Source organism: Catharus ustulatus, chromosome 1 (assembly GCF_009819885.2).
Source record: "Catharus ustulatus isolate bCatUst1 chromosome 1, bCatUst1.pri.v2, whole genome shotgun sequence".
In the NCBI taxonomy this organism is placed as follows: Eukaryota; Metazoa; Chordata; class Aves; order Passeriformes; family Turdidae; genus Catharus; species Catharus ustulatus.
This window is the reverse complement of record NC_046221.1, coordinates 35,685,060-35,712,569: the sequence shown is the minus strand read 5'-3', so window position 1 is coordinate 35,712,569 and position 27,510 is coordinate 35,685,060. Positions and strand designations below refer to the sequence as shown.

Here is a 27,510-nt window from a genome sequence, read left to right as displayed (position 1 = left end):
GCTTTTTCAGACAACACAGTATACCTAGGAAGGCAATGTAACACAGTAGTGACAGAGCAGAAGAGGGCTTTTTGTAAGAGAACTCCACAGAACTTTAGAGTAGCATGCATTTCAAACTCACAAAAGTGACAAGAAATCATAATCAAGTTACTTTAACCAATACAGAAAATAGTTACATAGATACCCTTAGAAGAATTGCAAGACAGAACAGTTATTTGGTAGCTGTAAGCATGACAGCAGACGTGTAAATCAGTAAAAGAGAATAATGACTGCATACTCAAGTCCAGAAAGTCCAGACAGCATTGCAGGATCTATTCTTCAGAAAACGGGAGCTCATTGTCTGCAGAAAATTGTATCAAATTAAAGGATTCCTGGCTGTACATCCAAATATGACACTAAAAATTGTAAGCCATTTCAGAAGAGTCAGGCTAAAAATCTTACTGAGGTTATATGGTGGTGGTGGTGATGAAGGGGGTGAATTCTCAGTTGTAAAAGAAGGATATGTTTGGCTCGACTTCTTTACTGACTGGAGGAAATGGAGAGAAAAACAAAGAAGCTGCACTATATTTGATAATGCTACCAGACAATCATCCAGATGTACACACTTCCAGTCACACTAATTAAATGTGGTGTGGAGCCATCCTGGGGAAATTACATACCATTCCTTTAGAGTACCACATGCTTCTGAAATGTCTTGGTGAAATTCTCACTGCATCTGAGGAGCCACAGTGCTCCTTTTCTTAAGTAAAAAATTATTGGCCCTCCTGTATAATTGGTCCTCCTGGTGTGACCCAGCCAGATAGATAACTTCATTCAAGGAGGCAAAACATAATTCAGGCAGGAGTTTCAGCTAAGCCATGAATCAAACATTGCTCATCCTTGAGCAACAACCTAGCTGCACGGGGAAAGATGTTAATTCTGAGTGCTGTCCTCCACACGGAAGCTTTTGCCTAAAAGGTGGCTGTCAGTGGGATGTTTACAACCTAAGCAATGTGATACCTGGAAGTTGAAGAACAGAGAAGAGAGTCAGGAGTACCAGCCTGGCGAAAGTAGCACAAGGATCCTGTTCTCAAGAGCAGCTAGGTCCTGGGTATCAGCATTAAAGAAGAGTAATATTACCCTTCAACCTTGAACACTGCTCATTTTAAACCAACCAAACTTACAGTTTTAATACACAAGACTCAAAAAATGCTACTGTGGGGTCCAGGAAATGCTACCTGGTTTCTCTTCATCATCAGAAGACAACAGAATGGACTGTGATCTGGAAATCCATTGGATCCCACTGTCTAAGCAAAAGGAAAGAGGTTTTCCATCAAGATAGTGCTCGGGTGATTCTTTGTATGTTTTAACCTTTTTGCCAGTTGTCTAGAAAAATTACAGTGGCAAATCCCTGACACAGACAGTATTAAATATCACAATCTTCACCATTGCTTCTGATTATATAAGAAAAAGCAATGTGACCCCTGTACGATATTCTAAATGCCATTTCCCAAACATTTCATAACTGAATGCTTGAACTCATTTCAAATCCTTGCTACAAATTTTCATTTTTGAGAACGAAGGCTGAAGAGCCGGAGCTATTTGTGACTCAGTGGAAGGTCTCCTTCAAAACACATCATCTCACATTTCTTACCTACAACAGAGAAAAGGTTTGCAAAGCTGAATCCAGTGAGTCTGGATTACTAGAGCTGGCCCAGAATTTTGCTCAGAGTTTTCCTTTTCAAAGAAGGAAACAAGAAAGCTGATAAGTTTTTTTCTGGATTTACTAACTGTGTCCCATGTAATAAGACCAGAAATTTTCATTCTCTCAACAAGATTTATTAGGTATTGGCAGGGATGCACATGGAAGTTTAGCATCCAGAGAAAAGCTATTCAACAGAGAGAGAAAAGTAAACTTAGTGAGGTTCAAAGCAAAAACAAAAAGAATTAAGATTTGTGTGATAGTAGAGAATATACTTTGTTGTTTTATTAGATATTTTGCTTTAAGGCAGAAATATGATAGTCTAAATTTTAATAAGATATGGTAAATTCTGTGATGTAGGAAGTCCAAAATGATTATTCTTCCTTCAAAAAGGACAGACAATGTACTACCCTACAATACTTGGTCTGTCTCTTCTTACAGTAAACATTGCTAATGCTCCTGGAGAGGGGCTGACCTTGCCAGCCAATTACATTATGCTAATTTGTCTGTTACTATAACTCCTACAGAGGCATTCACAGCTCAAAGCAGGACAGAGATTTATATTGTCTCTTCCAAGCTGCAGACTGTAGACGTTAATCTTTCTCCCTCCTTCCAGTTACAACTCCACATGGCAATATCTACAAGCAGTGCCACTGCACATTGAAAGAGACAGTTATTGCCAGCTTTATTCAACTTAGAAGACAAGCCATGATCCAACTTTGCCCTTTCAGTAAGTGTCACTCTATGTCAGAAATCATATGCTTGGTAACAGCTGTTTTCCTATGAAAACACATGGTTTCTCATATGCTTTTGAAAACACCACAGGAATGCATTTGCTTGCTAGATGCTAGTGCTGTGTCTCTACATCCAGCAACAAAATCATTAAAAGGCACTGAATGCTTTCTGTGTTATACTCATGTATTGTAAAATACCTGTTGTTTTAAAGCAGAAAAAAATCATCCAGCTGAAAAGATTTAATGTAAAAATAAAGCTCATAATTTAGAAGTTGTGTGCACCACAGTATAACTTGAAGATGGGATCCATACACTGATCTTCTGCAGACACATAGCAAATAGCATGCTGCATGCAAGCACTTTATAGTCCATGTTGCTTCATGAAAACAAAAGCTGGTGAGACTTGCCTCTTCTAACTGCTGGAAAGCTCAGAAGCTTCCCTAGCATCTCTCAGTTGAGATAGGATAAACAGAGTATCAAAAACAATTGAGTCACAGCAGCTTATAACAAACTACTGTCCTTCAAGTAAACCACAGTATTGACCTTTACATGCTTCTTTCACTCCCTTCAAAATATTTAGGGCAAGCTAAGAGTATCCACGCAGCCAGTCGCATGTCAGAAGAGGTAGAAAGAAGCTGATTTGTTGGGCTACTTTAACTCAGATGTGCTCAGTCTAGGGTCAGGTTAAACTGAAAGCTAAATATTTGGGTAAATAAAGGTTCTGGCTGCGGTTTTGAAACCTATTTCGACATCAGCTGACACAGAAACTGACATAAATATGCAGAAAGTTTTCCAAGTGTTAGAAAGACAGGGAAGTTACAGATTGGCAGGAAAACAAGAGAAATGCAGAAACATGGCTTATTACAAGGTCTTACAGAAATTTCCCTTTGGCACTGAAAATAATTCCACTGGAATATTTGTAGAAAAGAAAGAAAAAAAATCCATTTAAGCTAGTTTATGCTGTAACACCTACAAAATGAAGAAAACCATCCAATATTACTGTCAGACCTTCTGAACACCCCAGGATCTAGGTGGTATTCCAGTACTTCTCATGGAACTTAGAAAATTTAACACCTGTCTCTTGATGGTGGTTAAACACAGGGTCACACCAAAAAATCCACCGTCACACTGAAATGTTAATGTCTTATTACCTATTAACAGTGAGGGGGCACACAGAAGTCCATGCAAATGTGTATCACTGCAATTCCCAATTTCCAGCAGATCAGGTTGCAATGCTGCCTGCAGTCACAGCACTGAGCCACAGGCTGGCTTTTAAGAGGGTGCTCAAGTACATGATGCAAAGAGGTCAGGAAAGGAAAAAAATGGCAAGACCTGGTGAAACTCCTGTGACAGCTTGAGGTATGGCCCTCGGGCATCTAGTGGTGGGCCCCTTTCCATGGGTTGTGATTCCCTCCTCAGTCTGTGAAAGGTGACACTTGCCTGGTGGGCACACAGGTCACTGTGAGGATCCAGCGCTTTGCAAACTGCGGGAAGATGTACAATAAACCCACGCTGACCTTCCTTCTGGAAGCAAGCAGCCACCAAAGACTTATTAATATGCCCTGGGCATAGGAGATGTAAGAAAACAGGTTGATTTCTTGTGCAACTGTTTCAACCAGCTAGGAATTAATGCACCAGGCACAAAAATAAAAAGCCCTCAGAGGAAACTAATACAGGATGTCTCACTGGAAACACAGTGGTCTTAAAATGATATAAGCCAAGGGAATAGGAATACACCCTCACCTGACTAAAAGATGTTTTGTAGTTATCAAATAGAGGTATAACCTTGTTCATCTGGTTAGACACTATAAGGAAATTGTGAAACCAACTTGCAATAAAATCTTCTTAATAGTGCCCAGAGCTCTCAGTCCCAGAAGGTAACTGAGAACGTCTTTTACCCAAGGTGACTCTTAAAAGCTCAAATGAACAGGAAGGTCAAAAAGCCAAGAGTTTGTGTCATTGAGACAAAGTCTGTGTGTTGCACTGGTCGTATCTGCAACAGACAAAAATATCCACCATGAAATCATATTTGCTTCTTTTTCTGTTCACATATTCAGAAGGAAGGAAGGGGGGAAAAATTAAATCAGGTGTAGGCTGTCATTCAGAGGTTTCTAATCCTGACAAAACAATACAGTAACATGCTCCTGTTTGACCTCAATTTGCTATCCATAACTCCAGTTTTGCACCAGAAAAAGAAGAAAATGTTGGTTTACAAATGCACGTCCAGTCTTTCTAAATGTATCCAATAACTTTGTGTAAAAACAGGTATTTTCAAAAAGCACACTGGTGTGAAAAGACTTATATGTACATACAATAAAAATGAAATCAACTGCTTAAGGTATCATTCATCACATACCAAATAAAAATTAACAAAATTATTTATAAAACTACATTGTTAACCTGCATTTCTCTTCAGAATAAGAACTGGCTTTTCCATGAAGCCAGTTAATTTGCTCATAATGATCAACACATGATAAATCTCTGAAGTCTCCAAAATTAAATTTTCTACTCATTTTCCAGCTGATGAACAAAAGGAAACTGCTCTTCCTGCATAATTAATTTATCTTATACTCCTATCATGAACAGTCTATACGAGGCTGTATCTCTACCAGCCATATGATAAATATTCATCTGTGACTTTGTTGTGCATGAAGAAGAAAAAATATTTTTAAAAAAAGCATTGAAAATCACCCTGCATATTCCAGAAACTTCAGCAAAAATGACCTCATACTAGAGGTGATATAAAATTATTTTACATACAGATATCCATTGCATTAAGCAATATTTTCAAAATAGCCCAGTATGAAAATACATTGAAGTTTAACCTTTCCAATTAGTTTAGTGGGTTTACATGAGCAAAATTGGTCTCTTCATGAAATTTCAAGAATTTCTCCATTGCAGGTGTAGGTTCTGATTATTTCTGTATTAACAATTACTGGCAGAAGCTTATCTGCTTGAAGGAGAAGGAGCATTTGAGATTAACAGAGTACCACATTGCTTTACATCCCAGAAAGGGTGAGGGTGTCTAGCTGCCAGAGCTCATGGAAGTGACAGGGATCCAATCCAGACAATGTCTGTACAGACAGCACTGCAGGTTCCTTGGTTGCTCAGCCCTTTCACACTGCATTAATAGTCTTTGAATGCATCAACTCTGGAACAAGCAGAATTATTTTTTTATTTTCCTGGAAAACATGCTGTGGTATTAAGTTAGTAATTTAATCTTGCTGGCAATATAATAGTTATGGCATAATCCCTCATGTTATAAAAGTAATTGCCATAATCACAAGCTACATTCAATTATTTCTTTTTCTACATTGCAGCTGCAGTGGTTTCCCACTCCCAACCTGCCGTCCTGTTGCTGACAAGACAAGAAGGGGCAGAAAGCAGAGCTCACAAAACACTACTACATGCCATCCCCTTCCCTTGCCTAATAGCAAGTGACTCCCCATCCCAGTTAATAAAGAGCTCCTTGTCCCTCCATTATGCAGTGTAATCTTTAAAAGATTACATTCTCATTTGGGAATGAGCCAAGAGCCAGTGGGAAATTCTCTAGTAAATTGGATAGGGAGACAACAATATGAAGGGCAGCTGGATGGAAGCACATTTTTTTCAGGGCATTCCTATTCCTGGGGCCCTCTGGCATTGTTAGAAGTCCTGCAGTCTCGGCTTTTTTCACTGCTCTGTTGTCAGGATAATGCTATTCAAGAAGAAGGGGATACAGATTAGCTGGTTTGAAGATGGAATGTGAGGAAACAAATAATGAAAAGTAGGAAGAAAAGAAGAAGAAAGCCCAATTTCTTTCAAGTCTTACCACCTTACATAAAAACAAGGGAAGAACATTTTGTTTCAAAACAATGTATTAAGTGTATCAACTCCAATAGCAAAAGATGCTTTTTTTCCCTTTACCCAACTGTCAACAAGAAGGCAATTTGAGCACTCCATCAGTAACAGCACATCAAGTATGATTTTGAAAGGAACATTTCCCTCACTGACTCTTTCCCCTTGCCTGCACCTTCCAACAGATGCATTTGCTCTGTGGAATGTACTTTCCACCCCACCCTACCTGGGATCCAGGATGGAGAAAACCACAACAACACAGGGCAGGCATCCCTATCCCATTGATCCCTGCACATGGAGCAATGTAAGTGAATGAGAAAGGCAATTGCATTTTTTGGTTGTGTTTTTCCCTTTTTCTTCGGGTTTTTTTTTTTTTAGGAGGTGATGTTTGGCTAGGTTGGTTTGGTTTCGGGTGGGTTTCGGGTTATTTGTTTTTATTTGGTTTGGGCCTTTTTAGTTTGTTTGGATTTTTTTTACATATATACACACTTCCATTGTTCTTTAAAATATTCTCTCCATAAATGACATAGATTTACGTACCCAGAAGACTGGATAGCTGTCTGATATTTATTTGGTCAATGATGGCATACATATATTATCATCTCAGTACTGCATTTAGTTAGAAACTACAGAAATCTCGAAAAGAAAAGAAAAGGAAAGGAAAGGAAAGGAAAGAAAAGAAAAGAAAAGAAAAGAAAAGAAAAGAAAAGAAAAGAAAAGAAAAGAAAAGAAAAGAAAAGAAAAGAAAAGAAAAGAAAAGAAAAGAAAAGAAAAGAAAAGAAAAGAAAAGAAAAGAAAAGAAAAGAAAAGAAAAAAGGCTGTGATAAAGGTCTTTTTTCTTCAAGTAATGGACCTTTTCTATCTCGTCCAGAAAAATAAGTTTTTTATTCATAACATGAAATCATGATCATTATTCCCTTTCATGTTACATAATTATTTATTAGGAAAAAGTAAAAAAAATAGTTCTCACAGAAGGGTGTCATAAAAATTTGGTTTACCCTTAAATTTCTGTTTATCCAAGTACAATTTCTTCATCTGCAGGAGTCAGCTAACAATAGTTAACTTTTCTTAGTCCATGGGAGGCAGTAGTTAAAACACATTAAAATAGAGGATTGTTTGCAATTTAAAATCTTGGTGTTGGGAAGCCCTGATTCAGCAAACTATCTCTCTTCAGCAAACCCCTGCACACATGCTTGAAGTTAACCATATGTTTAAGAGCTATTGAAGCACATGGACTTTGGCCCCATTTCAGAAAATCAGTTATATACACATTTAACTGGCTGAGATGGATGAAGCAAAGAAAAGAAATTTGGATATAAGAGGTGCACCTGAAAAAGATTCCAGCCATGCAATAATCCACAAAATAAGAACTTATGTGCAGAGGTGTAATACACGCAATAGTTTTCCTGGTTTTCCTGAAACATATATGTCGGCATTTACATTTGCATGAATTTACTGTTCTGAAAAAAAACAGCATGAATGGGAAAGAGCCATGGTTATTTGGTCATTACAGGAACAGGCCTTACACAGATGTGTATTTCCCAAGGGACCTACACAGAGATCTCAGAGATAAGACAGGAGTATGATCAGAGAAAGAATATCTCAAAAAAGACTATAAGGAAAGCAGAAACATGAGCATCCAGACTGACTTTCCTTTCCACTTTTTCAGGGAAAAGCTATTCTAATACCCAAGATCAACTTAGCACCTTCATGTCTCCTCTTCTCTTATACAGCCACATCCCTTGACATCTCATTTCAACATTAGGCTGAGAAAATAATTCCTTTTCCTTGGATTAGGGGAAGGATGGCATGATGGGGAGAAAAGCAAATTTTAGTTTTCACACTCCTCAAACTCTGCTAATAAGTCACAGGAAAATTTTGATATCCCACTTCTTAAGAAACACAGACCTGTCTTTTTAATGCCTACTTCATATGAGTGCTGATTTTTCCCTCTCTCTCACTTGAACAGCCTCATGATAGCCTCCCTCAGCTTTCTTCATGTCTTAGTAATATTATTTTCCTTCCTATTATTATTCTTCTGTGTGAATTTTCCTTTCCATTTTCCCCATCAAGTCTGATCTGTGGTAGGAATACATCTTCTATATAAGTAAAAAAGAAAGGTACTTTTCTTCCTTTTATTTCTTGCCTCCTTAGGCAACCCCTACTTTCTCATCTTCCTTCTTTCTCTCCCCTCTAGGACATCGGGGAGGACACTTCCAACAAAAAGAAAGAGAAATGGCAAGGTACCTTTTTTCTGTTTCTTCCTTGAAAGGAGAAGAAAAGGTAGGGCTAGGACAAAAATAAGCTGCCGGATAGAATCCCAGACAGTCTGGAGATTGGGCATCTTTCACCTTTTCTTCTCAGTGCCATGTCTCAGTGTCAGTGACAAAGCCAAAAGCCAGCTCCCTTTCTCTGCCACGCTAAGTCCACAGAGAGGGAGGAAATAAAGCACCCCACACAGACATCTCAGGTGAGGGAGGAAGGGGAGGAAGAGTAAGTATCTCCTAATGTAGGAGGGGAAGCCACACTGGCCTCACAGACACACACACACTTTAATTTCTGTTGAGAATAAGCTCAGAGACCTTCCCAACAAACTACTAATAGAGAACTTCTAAGATTTGCTGAAAGCTGCTGTGGCACCTCGTACAGGCACCACAGATTAGACCTCAATCTTGTACCTCCATGGTTTTTGTTTCTTCTGTAGTTACCTTTTATTTAGAAAGGGAAATTCTAAATTTCAGTAAGAAATATTGGTGCAAACTTATAACTAATAAAAAGGGAGAATACCAAACTTGCATGACCAGGCAACAAATTTCCCTATACAGTACATTGTAGATATTTACTGAGACTCACCAAAAAAAACCAACACAAAAAAAGCCACATAACCAAAAACAAAAACAAAAAAAAACCAAACCAAAAAAAAGCAAAACCTTCAGAGAACAAATTTCCAAATAAATAAATAAATAAATAGAATAAAATAAAAATGAGCATCAGTAATTTTATTGAATTCCAAAGAAAGGAGAAAAAAAAAAAAACATAAAAAATAAAACCACATTTTTCCAGGCTCACAATGATTTTCCTTTCCACATTAAGCATATTTTTCTATCAAGATTTCTCTTAATAATAGTATGCCACAAAGGATCATTAGGCAGGAAAAAAGGGTCAGAGCAAGGATAACAAAGATGAAAAGAAAACTGCTGAGAGTTCACCTCTGCTGTTTATTTTGAGGCACGCTTAAGATTCAAGTCGGAGAGTCCTAATTGTATTCAAAGATTTAGTTCTCTAAAGAACATAAACAAAACTAGCAAGGGGTATGAGCCAGAATAAAGCTATCTCCATAATCATAGAGTAAGGTCAGCTTTTGTTTGTTCTTTTATATGATAATCTCCACTCTTTTGTGTTGACATTTAAATGTTTTAAAAAGGAAAAAATAAGTGTCTGAAAAACTAATGGCCTACTTCTGCAAGTGCAGCTTTTTTAGCATTCTCTCATATTTTGTAGCTTCTTTTGGTTGTGCTTTCCTTATGAAGCATTTTAAAGCTTTGACACCTAATCTAGGTTAGTATGCTCTGGTTAGCAGCTTGTATCCATTGAAAAGCAAGGCAATAATCCATCTAGGTTTAGGGCTTTTTCATAGAACTGATGCAGAGCTGTGTCAATTTTAATGTCATGCTATGGAGAGTGCATGTAGCTCTCTCCACTTTAGAGGATTAAAAGTGACCTCTCTTACCAAAATCAATAAGGGCAGCTTGCTGTGACTAATAGGTTGTAGAAATTCAAAAGAGACGGTTTGTAACACTGAGTTCATTCTCCCCGTGTCTCTCTCTCCCCACCCAGCCCCAGACTGGCTGGCAGAGCTGCACTTTGACATGAACATTCACATGGCAACATGATGGCTTTTCCCTTCCCAGGGACCAGATCGAGCCACACACAGTTTACTCACATTTCAGGGAAGGAAAACAAATATTTATTTCATAATAGTGGACTTGGCAACTCTTGTAGAGAAACATGTGAAAGAGAAACCAGAATGAGGAGACAGTTAATATGTATAATTTTTACCTCCCTAGTATGGTTTTTAAAAGTCCCTATTTTTACCTATCAACAACTACCCAGATACTTCACATCACATCATGACCACAGTCGGTTTGTTTCTGCGCTCTGAGAAAGGCTTTTCTCCCTTCAGATCTTTGCCTAGTTGTAATAGGTTAAAAATTTAAATTCCGTTAAAGTCAATGAAACTGCCCCAGAGATGTGTGAGGCTATACATCCCATTCTGGCGTTCATTACCTGCCATCACATCTGACCAGTTGTTCTGGCTTATTTCTTCTCTCTACTGTTCCTTTCTTTACTCTGAAGTGCATCAGATTCAAAAGTTACATTTGTGCACTACTGGAAATGGGACATGCTGCAGCATGTAAGTGAGTTTTCAGTTTTTCAGTTTCATATTTTGTAAGCGTAAAGAACATTATAGCAACTCAGATGTGGATCTCCCACTTTATGGTGAAGAAACCCTTACTCTACTGGATGTCTCTGACTTCCATTTTATCCTGCTTGATGTACAAACTAAAAACCCTTACCCACAGTTCATAGCTTGTGGACATTTTCTCCGCCTAACAATCACCATCATTGTCTTTATGCCAAAAAAACAAGACTTGCCTTAGGGGAGCAAGGGAGAAAAGAGGCTGAAGCTGTGGGAGGAACCCAACTGTAAAGGTTTAGGAGTCCCTACGGAGATTTATAAATAGTTGACTGCCATGTGCAAAATGTAAAAGAAAATCAGTCAGCAAAAGAGCTGTTGCTGTTTTGAAATCTTCTAACTACATCTATTTAGGCAGTAGACAGCATTATAAATAAACAATAAATCAAGAAATTATTAGCATTTGAATTTTGGCAAGATAATAAAATATGTAGGGGTATAATCAGCAAATAATAGGAAAGATCTGCAAGCAAACCCACCAATTAATGATAAATAGGAGTTGGCTCTGGGTAACTTCACCAATGTGGATCTCATTAGATGGCTGTGGAATCTGTTCCTGCAGCAGCCCTCTCCGAGTGAGGGAAAGGTGAGGTAACCGAAATGTCAGCACACCCAACCCTCGCAGTTCTTGGGCTCCAGGATTGTAACCACCTGGGCCAAAATGACAACCTTATGCTGCCACGAAGGCCATGCCATGGTGTCCCAGTCTTTAATCAACAGGTTTCCTTGCCTCAGCTTTTGGACAATTGCTCTGCAATCCCCTCTCAGCAAAGGAGACCAAAAACACTCAGCTTTGCTCTCTGGAGAGAAAGAATCCTCTCTTCTAATGTTCACCTTGCTTTATTAACAGTACCTCTTAAAGAGAGAAATGCCCCCAAGCAAGCAATACCACTTAAACAGATAAATAATTTGCACACCAGGCAGGGGGAAGGGAGAGGGGAAAGAGACCCTGCCTTATTAGACTAGAAACAGACACACCATGTTAATACGAAGGATCAGCATATGGTTCTAATAGGCTTTCTAAAATGATTTATCAGCTGTGATTAAGCCCTTGACCAGCATGTCTATCTTCATAAATAAAGGAAAAGTGCACCTTGCTCTGAAGTGTATCAGCAGTATCTTATTACCCACCCAACCATGGAGACTGCAGCCCACGCTGGGGAGCAAAGAGCTCGTGTTTAATAGCAGAGTGTGTGCTCCAAAGAGACTGCCAAGATTTAGGGGCTTTACCCAACAGATAGACTTATAAAAATGCCACCACAGGAAAGGTTTATCCCTTTTTCGTGTGCCATCCAGTCCATGCTGCTGAAACCTGAACTGGTAACAAGGAAGCTGTGCCATTAAAAACATTCCAAGGAAGACCAAGGCAAAAGGCACAACTTTGCTGTGTTGCTGTGAAAAAAATGTTAGAATGGAATCAGATAAGACTCCTTTTGTTGCGGGTAGCCAAAATACAGAAAACACAACAAACCTCCAAACATTACAAGAGGGTGACTCAGCTTCTTTGGGACAGAGACATTAATAAGAAGAAGGAAAGTGGACTGTCCTGACTGAGCTCTGCAGGATGATTCATCAGCAGGAATTCAGAAGAACATGGAAGGGTGATGGTTAGGGAGGTTTAGCTGAATCAAAAACGTATGCCCTCAAGAACTGCCTTTCTGCATGATACAAGCACTTACTGCTGGAAAAACATTCAGGTCTTGTCTTTGAGTATGAGGATCTAAACCCATAAATCCGCTCAATGGTCCATTCAAGATAAGGTAGACCTGCTTGCCAGCAGAAGATAAGACGTTGTACCATCAGCAACAAGGCTAAATTAAAGGCTATTCTTGTAAATGCTTCTGCAAGGTCATGAACAGTTTTATCTTGACAGCTTTCCTAGGCCATTATGCAGAAAGTGTCCCTTTGGTAACACAGTTCAGTGTGGAAGCTTTAAAACAGGACACATAAAGCTGGCGACTGAAGTTCCACTGTGGAGCTGCCACCATATAAAATGCAACAAACCACCACATGTCTACCATGAAATCTATGAAGGTTAAGAAGTTAAAATCTAGCAAGCCTACCCATCTGGAGAGAGGAGGAGAGCATTCTTCCTGTCTTTAGCAACACTGAGCAACAGCTGATAAATCTTTAACACACATGGTCTGTGGGATGCCCTGTGCTGAGACCAAGGAGATATGGAATCAATCCGAGGCCCTGCCACAGACTTCCTGTGCAATTTTCAGCATGTCACTTGAGCCCAGATCCTTTATGGTAGCTCTCTGATTTACTCCTGCTTTGTTTTAGTGAGAGCAAGGCACCAAAATGTCTTTGAGGGTGTCTATCAAACTTTTGGAGCCACGTTGCTGAAGAGATTTAGGAACCAAATGAGACAGAAAGCTGCTCTCCATGGCAGAAGGGTGGAGAAGACCCTGAAATCCTCACTCCACATTTGTGATTCCTTCAAGAGCTCGGTGTCACACTGCAAAGGAGCTCTGGAAAGCAGTGTCCTCTGGAATCTTTTTTTTTTCCTCTTAGAAAATCAGAGATAGAGCATTTACCTTTTTTAATTTAATTAAGAAAAAAAAAGGGGTGTTGTAAGCTGAAAAATAAACCCAAAAAAGCAGATTGATAACCTGATGCAATTAATGCATATGAAAACCCAGAACAACCCTCCGAAAACCTCAGATACAGAGTTACAGTGTATCTTTCCAGTACTTCAACATCACCCAGAAAAAGTGCTGTGGCGTGAAGATGCTTATACCTTCACAGATACAGATGTTATATTTAGGAACTGTTATACTGAAACCTTTGAATGCAGGGTGATACTTTGGACTTTGAAATTTAGAGTTTTGAGCTAGCACCTTGACAGCAGCTTAACTGATTGATAAAGTAACAGCTTGAAGTTATTACAATACATACAACAATGGTAGCCTGTATTAACATAAACAATTTCTAGTCTTACTTTGTATCTACTATGACATACTGAGTTTATAAGATACTTAATCTCAGTAGGAAAATAAGAAAACAGAGAGCCCTTTGACTTAAAAAATATGGTCTTACACCATGTTTAGGCAAATGCAGGGAGAATGTACATTAGTGCATTTATGATAGCATAATTTTTTTTAAAAAGTCAGAATATGTCTTTCCTTCCATTGTACAGACTGTCAGACGATGAGTCAAAAGTGCTCCAGGAACAGGCTTATGAGTTTGTTGGTTTGCATTATTTCACAAGTGAAATTCAGCCCTTTCAGAGCACTTGCCTCTGAAATGTCCACCAGCACACTGCTCTTCTCCAGGACCCTACTGGTGTTTCAGAGTACAGTAAATTCACGAATACAAGCCGCACTGAGTATAAGTCGCATCTCTGGGTGTTGGCAAATATTTCGTTCTTTGTCCATAAATAAGCCGCACCTGAATATAAGCCGCTCTGTCGTTCGCAGCGAGGACCCGCGTGCAACAAAGTTGCCAAATACTAACAGAACCGCGGCAGGGCGGGGTTTACTGGCTCAGCTCGGGCTGTGCAGGCTCGGCCCACTCGGGGCTGCTGACGGGGCCAGGTAGCCCAGCCCGGCGCTGCTGCTCGGCGGGGCCGCTCGGGGCCGGCCGCCGCTGCCACCGGGCTCACTCACCCCGGCCCAGCACTGCCCCACAGTGGCAGGCAGGTACGGAGCCCCCCCGCTCCTGCCGCAGTGGCGGCGGGCGGGGGCGGAGCCTGCCTGCTCCTGTTGTGGCAGGCGGGGGCAGGAGCCCCCCGTTTACCCCACGGGCCGCAGGGACGGCAGCACGGGGCCCCTGCCTTCCCCCAGGCTGCGGGGATGGCAGCACGGGGCCCCCCTGTCTCTCCCCTGGGCTGCAGCAGAGGAGGGAAGGAGAGAGCTCTCCCTCCTCTCTCCCCGCCCCCCGTGCTGCCTGCAGGGAGCCAGGCTCCACCCGCAGCGCAACAGAGTAACAATTTGTAACAATCACGAAATGCCGGCTTTTACTGGCAAGTCGCTCAACTCGGCACCTCGGTTTCCACTTCTGGGGGTGGAAATGTCAGAAAATTATTCATATATTAGCTGTTCCTGAGTATTAGCCGCATTTCCAGTTTGGAAGCAAAATTTTAGTCAAAATGGTGCGGCTTGTATTCATGAAACTACTGTACTTACAAGGAAAAACTGGGGCTAATTTGTCACCCATCAGCCAAGCCAACCACCAAAATGAACACTTAATCCCTGTTTTTCCACCAAGGGAGTGCATTCCCAGCATTACCACATAGCCTATCAGTATTACAGTACAGGCCTCTAAAACCCAAACACTTATACAATGTGCTTCATCAACATATAAATATTTTTTCTCCTCATATAAGGGTATAATATCACCCTTTCCTGGCTATGGGCTCCATTTACTCCACTGCTAGTTTCAGCTGCTGTAATGTCAGCTATTAAATACAGGCAAAATCCTTTATGATTTTTCTGGATTATTTTTCAGAAGAGAGGAAAACCTATGGGCTAGATACACATTGCATGAAATCTAAACAAGGCGTGGAAATTAAGTTAATTTTTTCACCAAACTCTACTACTCTAGAGACAGATTCTATCATTTCCAGCTTGCTCTGAACTGTATCATCTTCCCTATACTCACAGGCTACAGTACCAAACAATGACATTCAGCAAACATTTGCAAGAAATTTCTTCTGGAGGTCAGAGAGTCACTGATTTCAGCATGATGTGCTATAAACTAGACAAGTGCATTTTATCTACTTTCTTATGCTGATACACTGAAATGTATATATACAGAACAGAAGGAGATCCTAGAAGGTACAAAGTAAATATATTTCTTTCAAACACACATCAGACTGTAGCATCATTCCTTGTCTAGCGCAACTAAACTGGATACTCAGGCTTTTTATTCCCTCTGCAGATTGAAATTATTTAACCACTGAAGGCTTTGTATTTGGTTTTGTTCTTCTTTACTGGACTACTTCAATTTGCTGATGCTTTTCTAGCTGTGAGGTGCCTGCCTTAGGACAGTGTACTTAGAAGAGGAATATTAGGCCATGTAGAGGACTAATGAGCTTCCTGAACTGACACTGAAGAACCAACATTAAAACCAAGCTGTAATTGAGAATAGCCATTTCCCTGCCTCCTTTGCATAATTTACACATTATCTTGCAGCACTGAACACTGGTTAGAAGATTTCAAAATTTCAGGACAAGTCTTAGGAAGTGATGCATTCAAACTCTAGTGTCCGCAGAATGTGATTTTAAACATGCCCTCATGTTGAAAATATTCAGCTCACTGTTTGTAAATGCTGAATGATGCAATACTTGCTACAAACAGCATATTTCCACTTTTTCTCATTTCACACAGGAAGGTCAGGCTAGATACATTTTAATGAAGTGGGTCCACTAAGCCATTCAGAAACACACCTGACTCTTCCCATCTCTGATATTATCCTCTCAGCACCAACTCAACCCTCAAAACAAGATGTGACAACAGGACCTATCCAGTAGCAGCAAAGGTCTTGTGTTTGCAATTACAACCCACTACAAAGGCTTTGGGTTCCAAGCAGTGCAAGCCTAAAACCTGCAGCCAGTGGGATAAGCTGGTCGTGTGATCTGCCAGCACTACCTGCCTTGTTGGGTTGGGTTGCAGGTTTAGTCTGGGTCTGAGCTGCCAGCTGCTGTCTGCCTCAAACTTCCAGAAAATTTAACATTTACAATTTTGCAAGTAGAAATATGGTATAGGTATGGTTTTGCCTGTGGTAATTTTGGTGGTGAATTTAGGAGGTAGGACGCTTGTGTTGGGAAGAATGCCACCAAGAGGATGGGAAAAGTCTCTTTCTCACATGCTTATCCATATGCTGATTACTGACCCGTAGCATCCCTTGCATTTAGGGAGCAGGCCTTTCTCTAGGAGAGACTTCCAGCTAATACAGGATGCTATAAACAGCAGAGAAGCCAAAACCAACTGACAAACTCACTTCCATTTATTTTTCTCAGCTTTTTTTTTCGCAGTTCAGGTCCTGGAGGTCACCATCATCATTATTGTTCCTTGAGTCCCCTCAGTCCCCAGGCAAAGGCTAATCCACATACATTGTCAGAGATGGTCTTTGACATATGATCTTATAACCATCAGGCATATCAAGTATGGGAGGCATAAAGAGACACTTCTTCCACTTTACCATGAGAAACTGTGGCAGAAGGATGTCAAGTGATTTATTCCTGGATGAGAAGCTGGGATGCTAATGCATGTGCTTTCCACTCAATAGTACCTTTACAAAAAAAGGTACATGTGGTGTTCCTAAACCCATGCACTCACAGCTTCACAACTAATTTGGAAAGTCATATCTGCATATCCAGCTTCACCACAACAAATTCTCATGGATTATCTCTGGGCTCCCACCCAGAAGATTTAAAAAAAAAAAACAAACCATAAGAAAGAAAGAAAGAAAGAAAAAAATGCCGCTACTTGAACTTTATCCTCTGACTTTTCAAATTATTTCAAACTCTCAAGGAGTAAAAAAAGACAATGAGAAATGAAAGTGTTTTTCTGTTATGAGATTTCAGTGTCAAGCTGTGTGCTAAGCCACAGTGATATACCAAAATAAACAAAACTGTTTCTTTCAGAGTCCAGAGAAATTAATATGACCAAAAATATTTTTGGAAGACTTTTCTGTGCAGTGAGTAAGATTTCCATGCAGTTAACCTTAGTCTCCATGTGTTGGTAGGTCCATTAGGCCAACACTACATCACACTCATATTCCAAGGACAGGCTGTTAGAAGCATTTCCTTAGGGATAGCTGCAGCCTGAGGAGTCTCCTTCTGTCTTGGCCTTTGTCTCTTGCATTTGTGCAAAGCCCTGCTGGGGCCTGCTTCAGATTCCTATCTGACAGTCAGTCAGTAATGTAAGAATGAGAACACAGTAGACTAATTGGAAACACAGAGCAAATGTTACAGGTTAGCCAGCTAGTGGGACTTATGCCCCTTTTTTTCTTCTTTCCCTTTTTTTTTTTTTTTTTTTATATTTTTCTCCCCCACGATCACTTATTTGCTCCCTGGAGATCACCAATGGCAGCTGCAGGGGTTGGTAGGAGGGCAGAATAAGACTCCCAGACTGCTTAACAGCTGGAAGTATCAGGTAATTTGATGCCCTTGTCTGGGGTTTTATCAGGTTTTGCAAATATCCCTCGCAAGCTGAAATCTCTCTGCAACATCAAGCACTGCAATCTGTGGCTTACTGCACTCAGGTCCACCTCAGCAGATTTCTCCTCATCTCCTACTCCTGCAAAATGAACACCAGGCATAGAGAACAACTTGGGAATCCTCTCATGCACAAAGTAGGAGTGTACAGAAATGTTTCTCCCTTATCCTGACTAACACTCCTCTCTGCAGCACCTAAACCACAAAGTTTTTAACAGGTCTAAAATTAGACATATTTATCTCAAGACATGGCTGTTTCCTAACATTTGTCCAAGACACAAACCTGTGAGGGTCAGTCTATGCTATTTTCCCAATACTTGACCAAAACTTGAACTCTCTCACATTTGGACACTCTTATTCCTTGCTCAGCATACCATGGCACAGCCTCTCTCCTCCTCAATCTGTCCCAATCTCTTTCCTTATGAACCAAAAATAAACCATACCTAGACTCCCTTCCTTGCAAGCCAAAACCAAGCTGCTCCTGGACTCCCCTCTCTTTCTACAAGCATCCCCTCCCGTTCTGCATCTCAGCAGGCAGCTTTACCTCCTTTCTTGTTGGCTTCTCTAGTGCATTAAGCTCTTCTACAATTCTTTGAAAAATTTAACAACTCTTTAGGATCCCTGAAACCACTCTTAACTGTCTTTGGGGACAGGAGTACATTTACACACAAGGTAGCCTATATAATTCAACCTAAACTTCAGAGTAGTGACAGAATAACTACAGAATAAACTAAAAGAATACTAATTGAAAATGTAATATGTTATCTACTAGGTAATTCAAGTCAAAGTCTCCCAGCTCAAGTGTAATGTTTTGTGAGAAATACAGAAACACAATAAAGCTAGTATTGATCAGGAGTAAATCCAAGGGTCCGCTGTGTTGAGGAGGAATTTAAAAAAAAAATTATAAAAAGAAAACATTTTGCTCTTAAGTAAATGCCCCTTCATAAGCCAAATTTCCCTGTAATGTATTTGAGCCAGTTTGCAATCCTCACTTCAAAGATGATATAATTTTCCCAAGCCTCTCCCTCAAGAGGTGTGTGGTTTGTGTTATAGTTTACTTAAAAGCAGAGACTTGGAATCAAATCCTGGCAAACACAGTTACACTTTTTTTATTATTTAATACTGGTTTTTTGTTGGTTTGGGGATTTTATTTCTGTCAACTGCTTCAATAGTTTTAAAAAGCATGTCTCAATTTATAGTGCCACCTAGTTTCTAACCAAAAGGTTACTACCAGGTAGTAGAGCTCAATCTGCTTATCCACAGATTAAAGGACACTTCCTTTAACATTTCATGGAATCAAAAGGGGGTGAAGGGCTTGGTGTGCTCACACTCACCCTCTTGTTGTTCTCTTCTTCTTGTGCCTTCCTAAACTCGTGCTCTAGGGAGCAGTCAATGTCGTTGAAGAGGCCGACTTCCTCACAGTTCTTCAGAAAGCGTGTTGGTGTAGGAGTCTGATCTGAAATCATGACAAGAAAAGATCATTGGTGCTTAATATTGCAAGGAGAGGGAGACAATTAAATAGCCTTCCAGGAAAAGAGGGGTTCTAACTAAACTTCTCTTTCCCTTTTTACCCCTACCTACCACACCATCATTAAAATCTTACACAGTGCTGAATTTCGACACTAAACGCTGCAGGCAGCCAGGGCCTGCCATCAATGCCCAAAGCCAGGCAGCACTCATCATTTGGGCAGAAAGACAGCAGCATGGGTTTTCCCAGGGCACATAACACAAGTGCATTTCCTTAAGCTGTGCAAATGGTCATTAGAACTGTCTATAAGCCTCCAAAAATAGGTGCATGCAAACAATGCACAGTACATCCTACATTGCACATTTAGACTACAGCACATGTGTTACTGTTGTGTATACACACTAGTTAATGCCTTCAAGTGCCCAAAAACCACCTCAAACATACACACACTTAGCAAAAAAGGCAGCCATAGCAAGTAGTTCTGCTTCCAGCACGATTTTTTAAGGAAGAGTTAAACAACGTTTAGAAAAGCTATGTAAAGTGAAATTCTGGCCATGAAGAAGAATTATTTTGCATTTTATACCTAAAATTGTTGACAATACATGCAAAACCATGAAATTTGGAGTAGGAAATAATTTACTGCCTTCATCTCCAGGACTTTTCTGCCCTCTCAGAATTAATACAAGAAGGACAGGATTCTCTTTAATGCCATAGGCAGAAGGGACTGAGTAAATGACAAGGTTTTCTGACACCTTTTCAAAAACCTGCAAAATAGACCAGCTAAATTGCCATGCAGACTGTAGTTTCAGGGATGACCTTGGCTGGTCTTTCTTCAGGAAATGAAAAATCAAGCCCAAATTTGGGAACCAAAGAGTCCCCAAAGCACAGCTCTGAGGCACCTCTATTCATTTTGCAGCTAGCTCTTAATTATTCCACATTGGCTCCTTCTTCCCAAGGCTCTGTTCCAGATCGAGATGCTTTGTACCTGATTTTACAGAAATACTGGACTCACTTCGTTAAAAAATAATCTTCAGCATAGCCCTCGAAAACTGCCTATTTTTTGTATTTAATCATTTAAAGAATGAAAACTCTGTCATAAAGCCCAGTGCCCATATTGGGTCAGTTCTGACCTCAGAAAAAAGCTTCCCACTTCAGAGAATAAAAAATTGGTTTCTTGCACCTAGCTAAGCTGGGTCAAGATCTAATATTACCCCCCTACAGCAAACAGTTACCTGACACAATGAACTTTACATGATCAGGATAGAAATCAGCCTTTAATTAAGCAGTACAAAAGCAAAGCATACAAAAGAAAATGAAGTTTTCACTTGGAAACTAAGGAAGAGGATCAGTCTCCTCCATTATAAAGCCAGGAGAAGTCAATTTCCATCTGTATCAAGCATGGTCCTCCAGGTTTGACTTTCTCAGGTAATCCAAGGGCAAAGACACTAATTTGCGTTTATATTTCTGATCGAACATCAAAATGCAAGTCCTTAATGTTAAAATTCTTTTTTTCATTTCTTTTGGCTTCAGCCTAATTATGAGCTTAAAGGAAACAAACTTCAAGTATTTGGGAATGCACACATTTATCTATAAGCTTTCACAGCAAACTACTCTATTGCCAGATTTGGAAACATAATTTTCTAAGAATCCTACAAGAGCTCAGCATAAGAAGTTGAGTGGACAAGGTGCTGGCATTGATGGGAGCTGAGGACACTCAGCACTTTACAGGTCCATATCCTAAAAAAGCAGTGCCAAACAAATCTCTAGAGCAACCTCAGTAAACTCAGTAGATTTACACCAGGGTTGGTTTTGGCCCTTGGACTGGAGCTCATACTGGAAATGAAGTGCACTAAAAATCAGGAGAAATAGATTTAATTTCCAAAAAGGATTAAATGCTACTTTAGTGAGTAAACACCATTATTTTGTAGGAAATCAAAGACAATTGTTGCTAAGTCTTCCTGGACACAAAGGGCACATTAGTATCTGAATGTAAATACAGTTCATTTCTAGTGTAAATACACTAGAATCAAAAATCCTGGGTTTCCCCAGAGTTGCTTTGGCCCAGAATGGGGTAAAAAAAAAAAAAAAGTTATCTCATTGAAGTAAATTCATTTTAACAGTGAAAAAAAGCAAGCCAGAGCAAGAATGTGATATGTGATTTCAAATGCACGGGGGCCCCAATAGCTTCTTTTCTCTGCTCATGCTGAAAGTCTATCTTCTGCACCACAAGATAACCAATGGTGTTGCCTACGGTTGAACTTTCCAATTAACTATTTTAATATCTCAAAAGATCAAAACAGATAATGACACTGTTTACACTGCCTACATATTTAGATGGTGATCTTTTATTACCCCAGTCTCCCCATACTGCTGCTGTAGTTCCTGTGTTCCAGAAATCAGACTGGAAGGAATTCACATCAGGATTTTTGTTAAAACAGATAGCCCCTCGTTTCTCCCAGCTGAGGAAGGAGCAGCCCCAACCAGCCAGCCTAAACCTCATCCACAGACCTCCTGGAAGTCAGCTCAGTCAGATGTAAAACAAGACCTGCCTTTCTAGTTCCAACACTTCAGCCTTCAGCATTCACCGAAACCAGAAAGCCACAAAACCTCTGTGTGAGAGCAGAACTGATAAAGATCCAGACTTTAAAATGTTGAGACTCTGTGTAGTAAAGTAGTTACACTGCACATACACTGCACTCATTGGTTTCAGGATTTCAAGGCTACCAAGTATAATGAGCTAGATTTGCTCCTGAGCAACCAACTATTTTGCCTCTGTAAAACACCAGTTCTGCTTTTGGGCAAATTAGCAGAAGAAATTACTCTCAACACCACAGTAATTCTTTTACCTAGATTAGGCAAGCCTTTGTGTTTTAATTGGGAAGAGTATCATGAAGGAGACCCTAGCATAAGCTACAAAATCAGGTCTCCCAGAATTAATAAAATATTCCTAATTCTCAGCACTTAAAAATGCATTAATAGTTCCAACAGCTTGTGCCTGACCTCATTGTTCCCTGTTGGTACAAACAAAGCTTTTGTTGCTATCACCAGCGCCCACAACTATTGCAGACTCACTGAGAGCAGGGCTCTGATTTGTTGCACTTCAGCAACTGGATGAGACAGACCCATCTGGACCAAAACTCAGACAGAGCCAGCACCACTCTCAGCATTCCTGCTGAGGACACACATTATGTAGGAAGCTGTTCCGCAGGCACACTGCTACTCACACAGCCCAGGACTCCAATGTCACAAACTGTATTTTGTATTGGCAGCTTGGGATACAGGATTACCTAGGTTAACCCAAGATACCTACCTGTTATACTGATCAGCTATCCCAATCCAGTCCCATTGTTCAACATGTAAAAATCGTTCTAGCCTCGACTAGTTCCATCCTCTAGAGCTAGTTTACTGTCCTTTGAGGCATCTACCTCTAGCCTTCTGTCACTTGCTAGGTAAACCTGTCATCTGATAATTACACAGGAATATTTTTCTATCTCAACTTTATCACCATTGTAAACACAGATTTTGTCAAGCTTCAGACAAGGCAATGAAAATATTGTTCAGCCTATTACTCAGGGGAATAATCAGCCTCCCATATGGCACAGTCATGACCAGAAAGGCTGCAAGAAACATAAAGTTTAAATAACCCTTAAAAATATAAATGGGCAATATATAAGCCCTAGAGCAAGCCCAAATGATCTCACCTGTGCAGATCCCAAGTTAACCAACTGTATCTTACAGGAAGGAATTTCACATGCACTCAGCAATCACATGCTGATCAGAATTTCACATACTGTGTATATCTTGGTTGCTGACTTTTGAAAAGCTGTCCTCAAGGTCTAAAGTGATAGCTGATTTTTCAGACTCATAAAAAAAGATGTATATGGTAAGACAACGGAGAACTTGAAATCTTCGGTAAAGTCAAAAGATTCCATTATGTACTCACAACGTTTGGCAATGCATGGGGGTTTCTTTGTTGTTGGTTGCTTAGGGTGTGAGGATTGAAATAATAGTCTCAGAAAGCACACTCAGTCTTTCAATACATAGTTTTCAAAACAACAGCTCAGGAAACAAAACATTAGCGTGCTATACAGAAATCTACTTGATTCATCCAGAATGTGTTTTGTAAAATTACCTTGAATTCCTAAGTTTCATCCCTCAAAACACAAAAGGAACTTTAAAGTATGCTACCAGTTTAAAAAAGCCCTGGAGAACCAAAGAACAGTTATGTGAAACAAGCTTTCATTTTGAGAAAAAAAAAATTAAAAATTCTGATTTGGTAAAAGATACCTAACAGCATAGCTCCAAAGTGTGTAACTTGATTCTTCCTTTTTCTTTCAAAGAAAAAAATTGTTTAGTCTGATGTGCAATAATAATAGACATTTGGCTTGTACAGCTGTGGGCTCTGTTGAAGTTATACACTTACCCATGTTGTACTTTCATACAATGATAACAGAGTCACAGTAATGGGGCTAGCACAGAAATTTGAAGGGCTGCCCATCAAGCAGCCAACAAAGACAGAGGAATGTCCTGAGAAGTTCAGAAAGGTTTCTTCATTGATTTCACAGGTTTCTACCCAAGTGCACTGAGGAGCTCAACATCATAGCATATGAACCAGGTGGAGAGGAGGAAGAAGTGCACCCAAACATAGGTGGTGAAACTGCTCCCACCCAGATGAGGGTTACCAAGAACTTTGCTGCCTAAATATGTATTCTTTAAAGCACTGGTTGATCTTTCCTGGAGGGGTACACATACTGGGTACAACTAATTTTTAAAGTCTTCTGGTCACTCTGAAACTGAACAGTAAATGTAAATACGTGCTTCATTTCTTTTTTGATAAAGCAAAGGACAAAGAAGCAAACAAGAAAACAAACTGCAGTATGAGTCATGCCTAATCATTTTGCTGTTCTCAAAATTCATGCCTAGATGAACCTCTCTGGGTAAACTACAAGGAGGAAAAAATTAAGGCAACCAAGGGTGATGTAAATTATCTCACTGACACAGGCGCTACCTGGGAAAAGGAATCCATTTGCACCATTATTACAGTCACTTCTTCCATCTAGAGAAAACTGTTTCTTCCTTCATAATGGGTTTTATCACCAAAACTCTAGAGGATTTGGTTTCACCAAATAGAATGAGGAAGAAAAAAAGGTTTCTATGTAGATAATCCCCAGTTCCCAAAGTTCAGTTCCACTGGATTTTTAGTATTTTTCTGGAGGAAACAGTCTGTTCCACAGACATTAATATTTTGGTGTTTAAACACAAAAGCTTTGTCACACAGCAAACTGTAGAGTTTCAAAGCAATGTAAATACTGTTCACTCAGCACAACAGCAGAGAGTTGAAATCTATTTCAGTCAATTTAAAGTCACCTGCAATGGTGACTAGCATGCAAAACTTACATAAGATATTCTGTGTTATCTCAAACAGCTCTTTTTTAGCTGGAAAGATGGAAATGGAAAACATCAATGACTCTCTATCCACACTCTTAACAAGATTTTCTAACAAACAAAAATAAAATACATACAACAAAGAGGAAGAAATAACATTAATTTTAAAAGACAAAATTGTGTTGTCAAGCTGCACAACAGAAGTATAACTTGTATTTTAGTGCTCTAGTGGATTTTCCTTCCTTTTATACAGTCAGAGAACAGAAAGCTGTTTGGTGTACATGGGTATCTGGAGTTTCTGAATTGGTTCAAGAGATTGGTTCACCACATTTAATTAACTTGTTTTTCTAAAGACAGCATGAAAAAAAGTGGTAGAAAAAGGAGTGAAGCTAGTTCCAGAAGCTCCTGGAAAGACATACCTGATAAATCAGCATAGCACCGATTGTTGCAATCAGGTCATGCACCATCATTTATTAGACACTGACCCCATCCGCATAACAACATATAGCTTCACATATAACAAAACTGTACCTCTCTCTTAGAAATTGGTATTTCAGACCCAAACACAGATTTCACACAAAAAACAAGTTCCTTCTTCCCAAGTCATATTTTGCTTAGTTTCTAAGATGCCTTGTACAAGACCAAGAGCTTCAGTGCCTACTTCCAGGAACAATTTATGGAAAACCAGTTTAATGTTTGTTAAATATTACTGATACTATAGTATCAAGCTACCTCTTGGATTAAGCTACCTCTGTAAACAGAGTAGATAATTCTTATGTCTACCTGAAAGCATACACTGTGTTATTTTTCATGACTAATTGCTAATAATAAATGGATCATACACAACAGATTAAAAGACAGTATACAACATACCGGGGGGAATGGGTGGAATTGGAAATTCTGACTTTTAGGCAGCTTAGGAGAAAGAGGGAAAAAAAAAACGCTAACACTGCACCTGGGTTATTACAGGGCAATTGTTGCTGCAATTCTTTGAACCTACTGATGACAGGAACAATTTTTTTAAAAAGTCAAATAAGCAAAAGTGTAAAAAACAAGGAAGACATAAAGACAAATGTCTAAGAGAAAAGTTTGTCTCTTTTTCCCATATATCATTAATTTTTCATTCTGAAATCTAAGAATAAAACATCTTAAACTTTAAGGTATTTAGATTTCCCCAGGGTTTCAGTGGGTAATGAAAGAACTATTTTTCAATGTCTTCCTGCAGAGAGGAGATGATCTATGAAGCTTCCTGAGTAAGGATGGAAAATGCCAAACAAATCCAGCAAACAAACACAAAAAGAGGAATCAATACACAGCACAATCAAGTTGTGAGGCCATTAGGGTTGGGAAAATTGGCCACAGTCTTTGGGAACACGTGGCTTTTTACTCTTTCACTACTACAGAGGATCATCATAAACAAAACTCAAAGAATACATCTGTTAGAAGCAATCTCAGAGTTGTTCTGGCCAGAAAATTCTGCATTAGCATGTACAGTTGGCTAACTGCAGGTTTAGGGGGCCCAGTACCAGTGGCAGTGCTGGAAGACAGTCATTCTTTTTGCTTGGGAAAGCAACCCATTGCAAGGAGCAGGATGGCTAAATCACAGAAGTTACCAAACACAAATGGAGCTACTCTGCTCAGAGGACTCCTGATGACAGAATAGATTCCTTAGAAACTGCTCTTGAACAAAAGTCTTGCCAAACAGAAAGTTTCAACAAAAGCCAGCACTTGCACAGGGTGAATGTGCCCACAGCACAGATGTCTCTGAGCAGTTTCACTGCCAAAGGACACGGCCAAATGCAAAAGCAGCTTTTCCACATTTGTGCTTGCAAACACAGGATTCTGTGGGCATAGCTGGCATTCAGGCACTTTACAAGACCTATTCTTCAAAATGCTGTGTACTGTTTCTTTCTAAACTTAGTCCATTATGGCATATTAAAATGTAAAAGCAACATAAATTCTATTTGGGAAAAGGCTGTCTAGTTTCTCATTGGTGCTGAAAGTCCCAACAAAAAACAAACAAAGAAACAAAAACCTTAATATTTGCAAGCCATTGTTATTTCATTACAATTTTTATAAAAATAGAAACACTTTAACCATTAAAAAGTTAGTTTACTGGAGTCCCTTAAATGAATATACATTTGCATTTGAAATGGCACAATTTACCTTGAAGAAGCCCATTGCAAAAGACAAATATCAAACACTGCTGAACATCCATATGCACATTTGCATCATAGGAGGTTTTCTATCATTACTTTGAAACCTGAAAAATCCTAGAGGTACTATTCTAAATACTCCATTGCTGTAGCCCAAAGAATAAACAATAGGAAAGGGAATAGGAGAGGAAAGAAGTAAAGTGAAGGGCTAGCTTGACCTTACCCAGCACTGGCTGAAGGCCAGCAAGCCTTGATATGTGGTTACACAGACAAGAGCACAGAAAGACTACATAAGAAATACACTACTCAAGAAATTATAGGGTGCAATTGCACCTAATACCAAATAACTCCTGTTCTTGAAGGGGGAAGTGCAGAGAAAGATGGGGAAAGAGTACTGGATATCACCCACTGGTTTGCCCTTCTGGTTATGGCTAATTACAGTGGGCAGTTCCTGAGTCACCACACAGGTGGCTCATACAATGTGGCCCCTTCCAGTTGCTGAAGTGAGTCTGGCCAGCTTAAATAGCAAGACTTACAGCAACAGCATAAATGCACTTCATTAACACTCTCACTGCTGGGCTCCTGAGTGGCATGCACTTAAAGTGCT

At 39.7% G+C, this 27,510-nt stretch overlaps 1 protein-coding gene across 6 annotated transcripts in view; it reads right to left on the bottom strand.

Annotated features, from left to right (window-relative positions):
• The window catches only part of CREB5 (cAMP responsive element binding protein 5), a 262,913-nt gene that overhangs the window by 186,713 nt on the left and 48,690 nt on the right, over positions 1 to 27,510 (bottom strand). For all 6 annotated transcript variants that reach the window (XR_004418516.2, XM_033065361.1, XM_033065352.1 and 3 more), the window contains one exon: positions 19,229 to 19,350. Coding sequence is in view for 5 of the 6 variants with exons in the window: in XM_033065361.1 (XP_032921252.1) it covers positions 19,229 to 19,350 (122 nt within the window). In the remaining variant the exon portion in view is untranslated. The remainder of the gene's footprint in view (positions 1 to 19,228; positions 19,351 to 27,510) is intronic.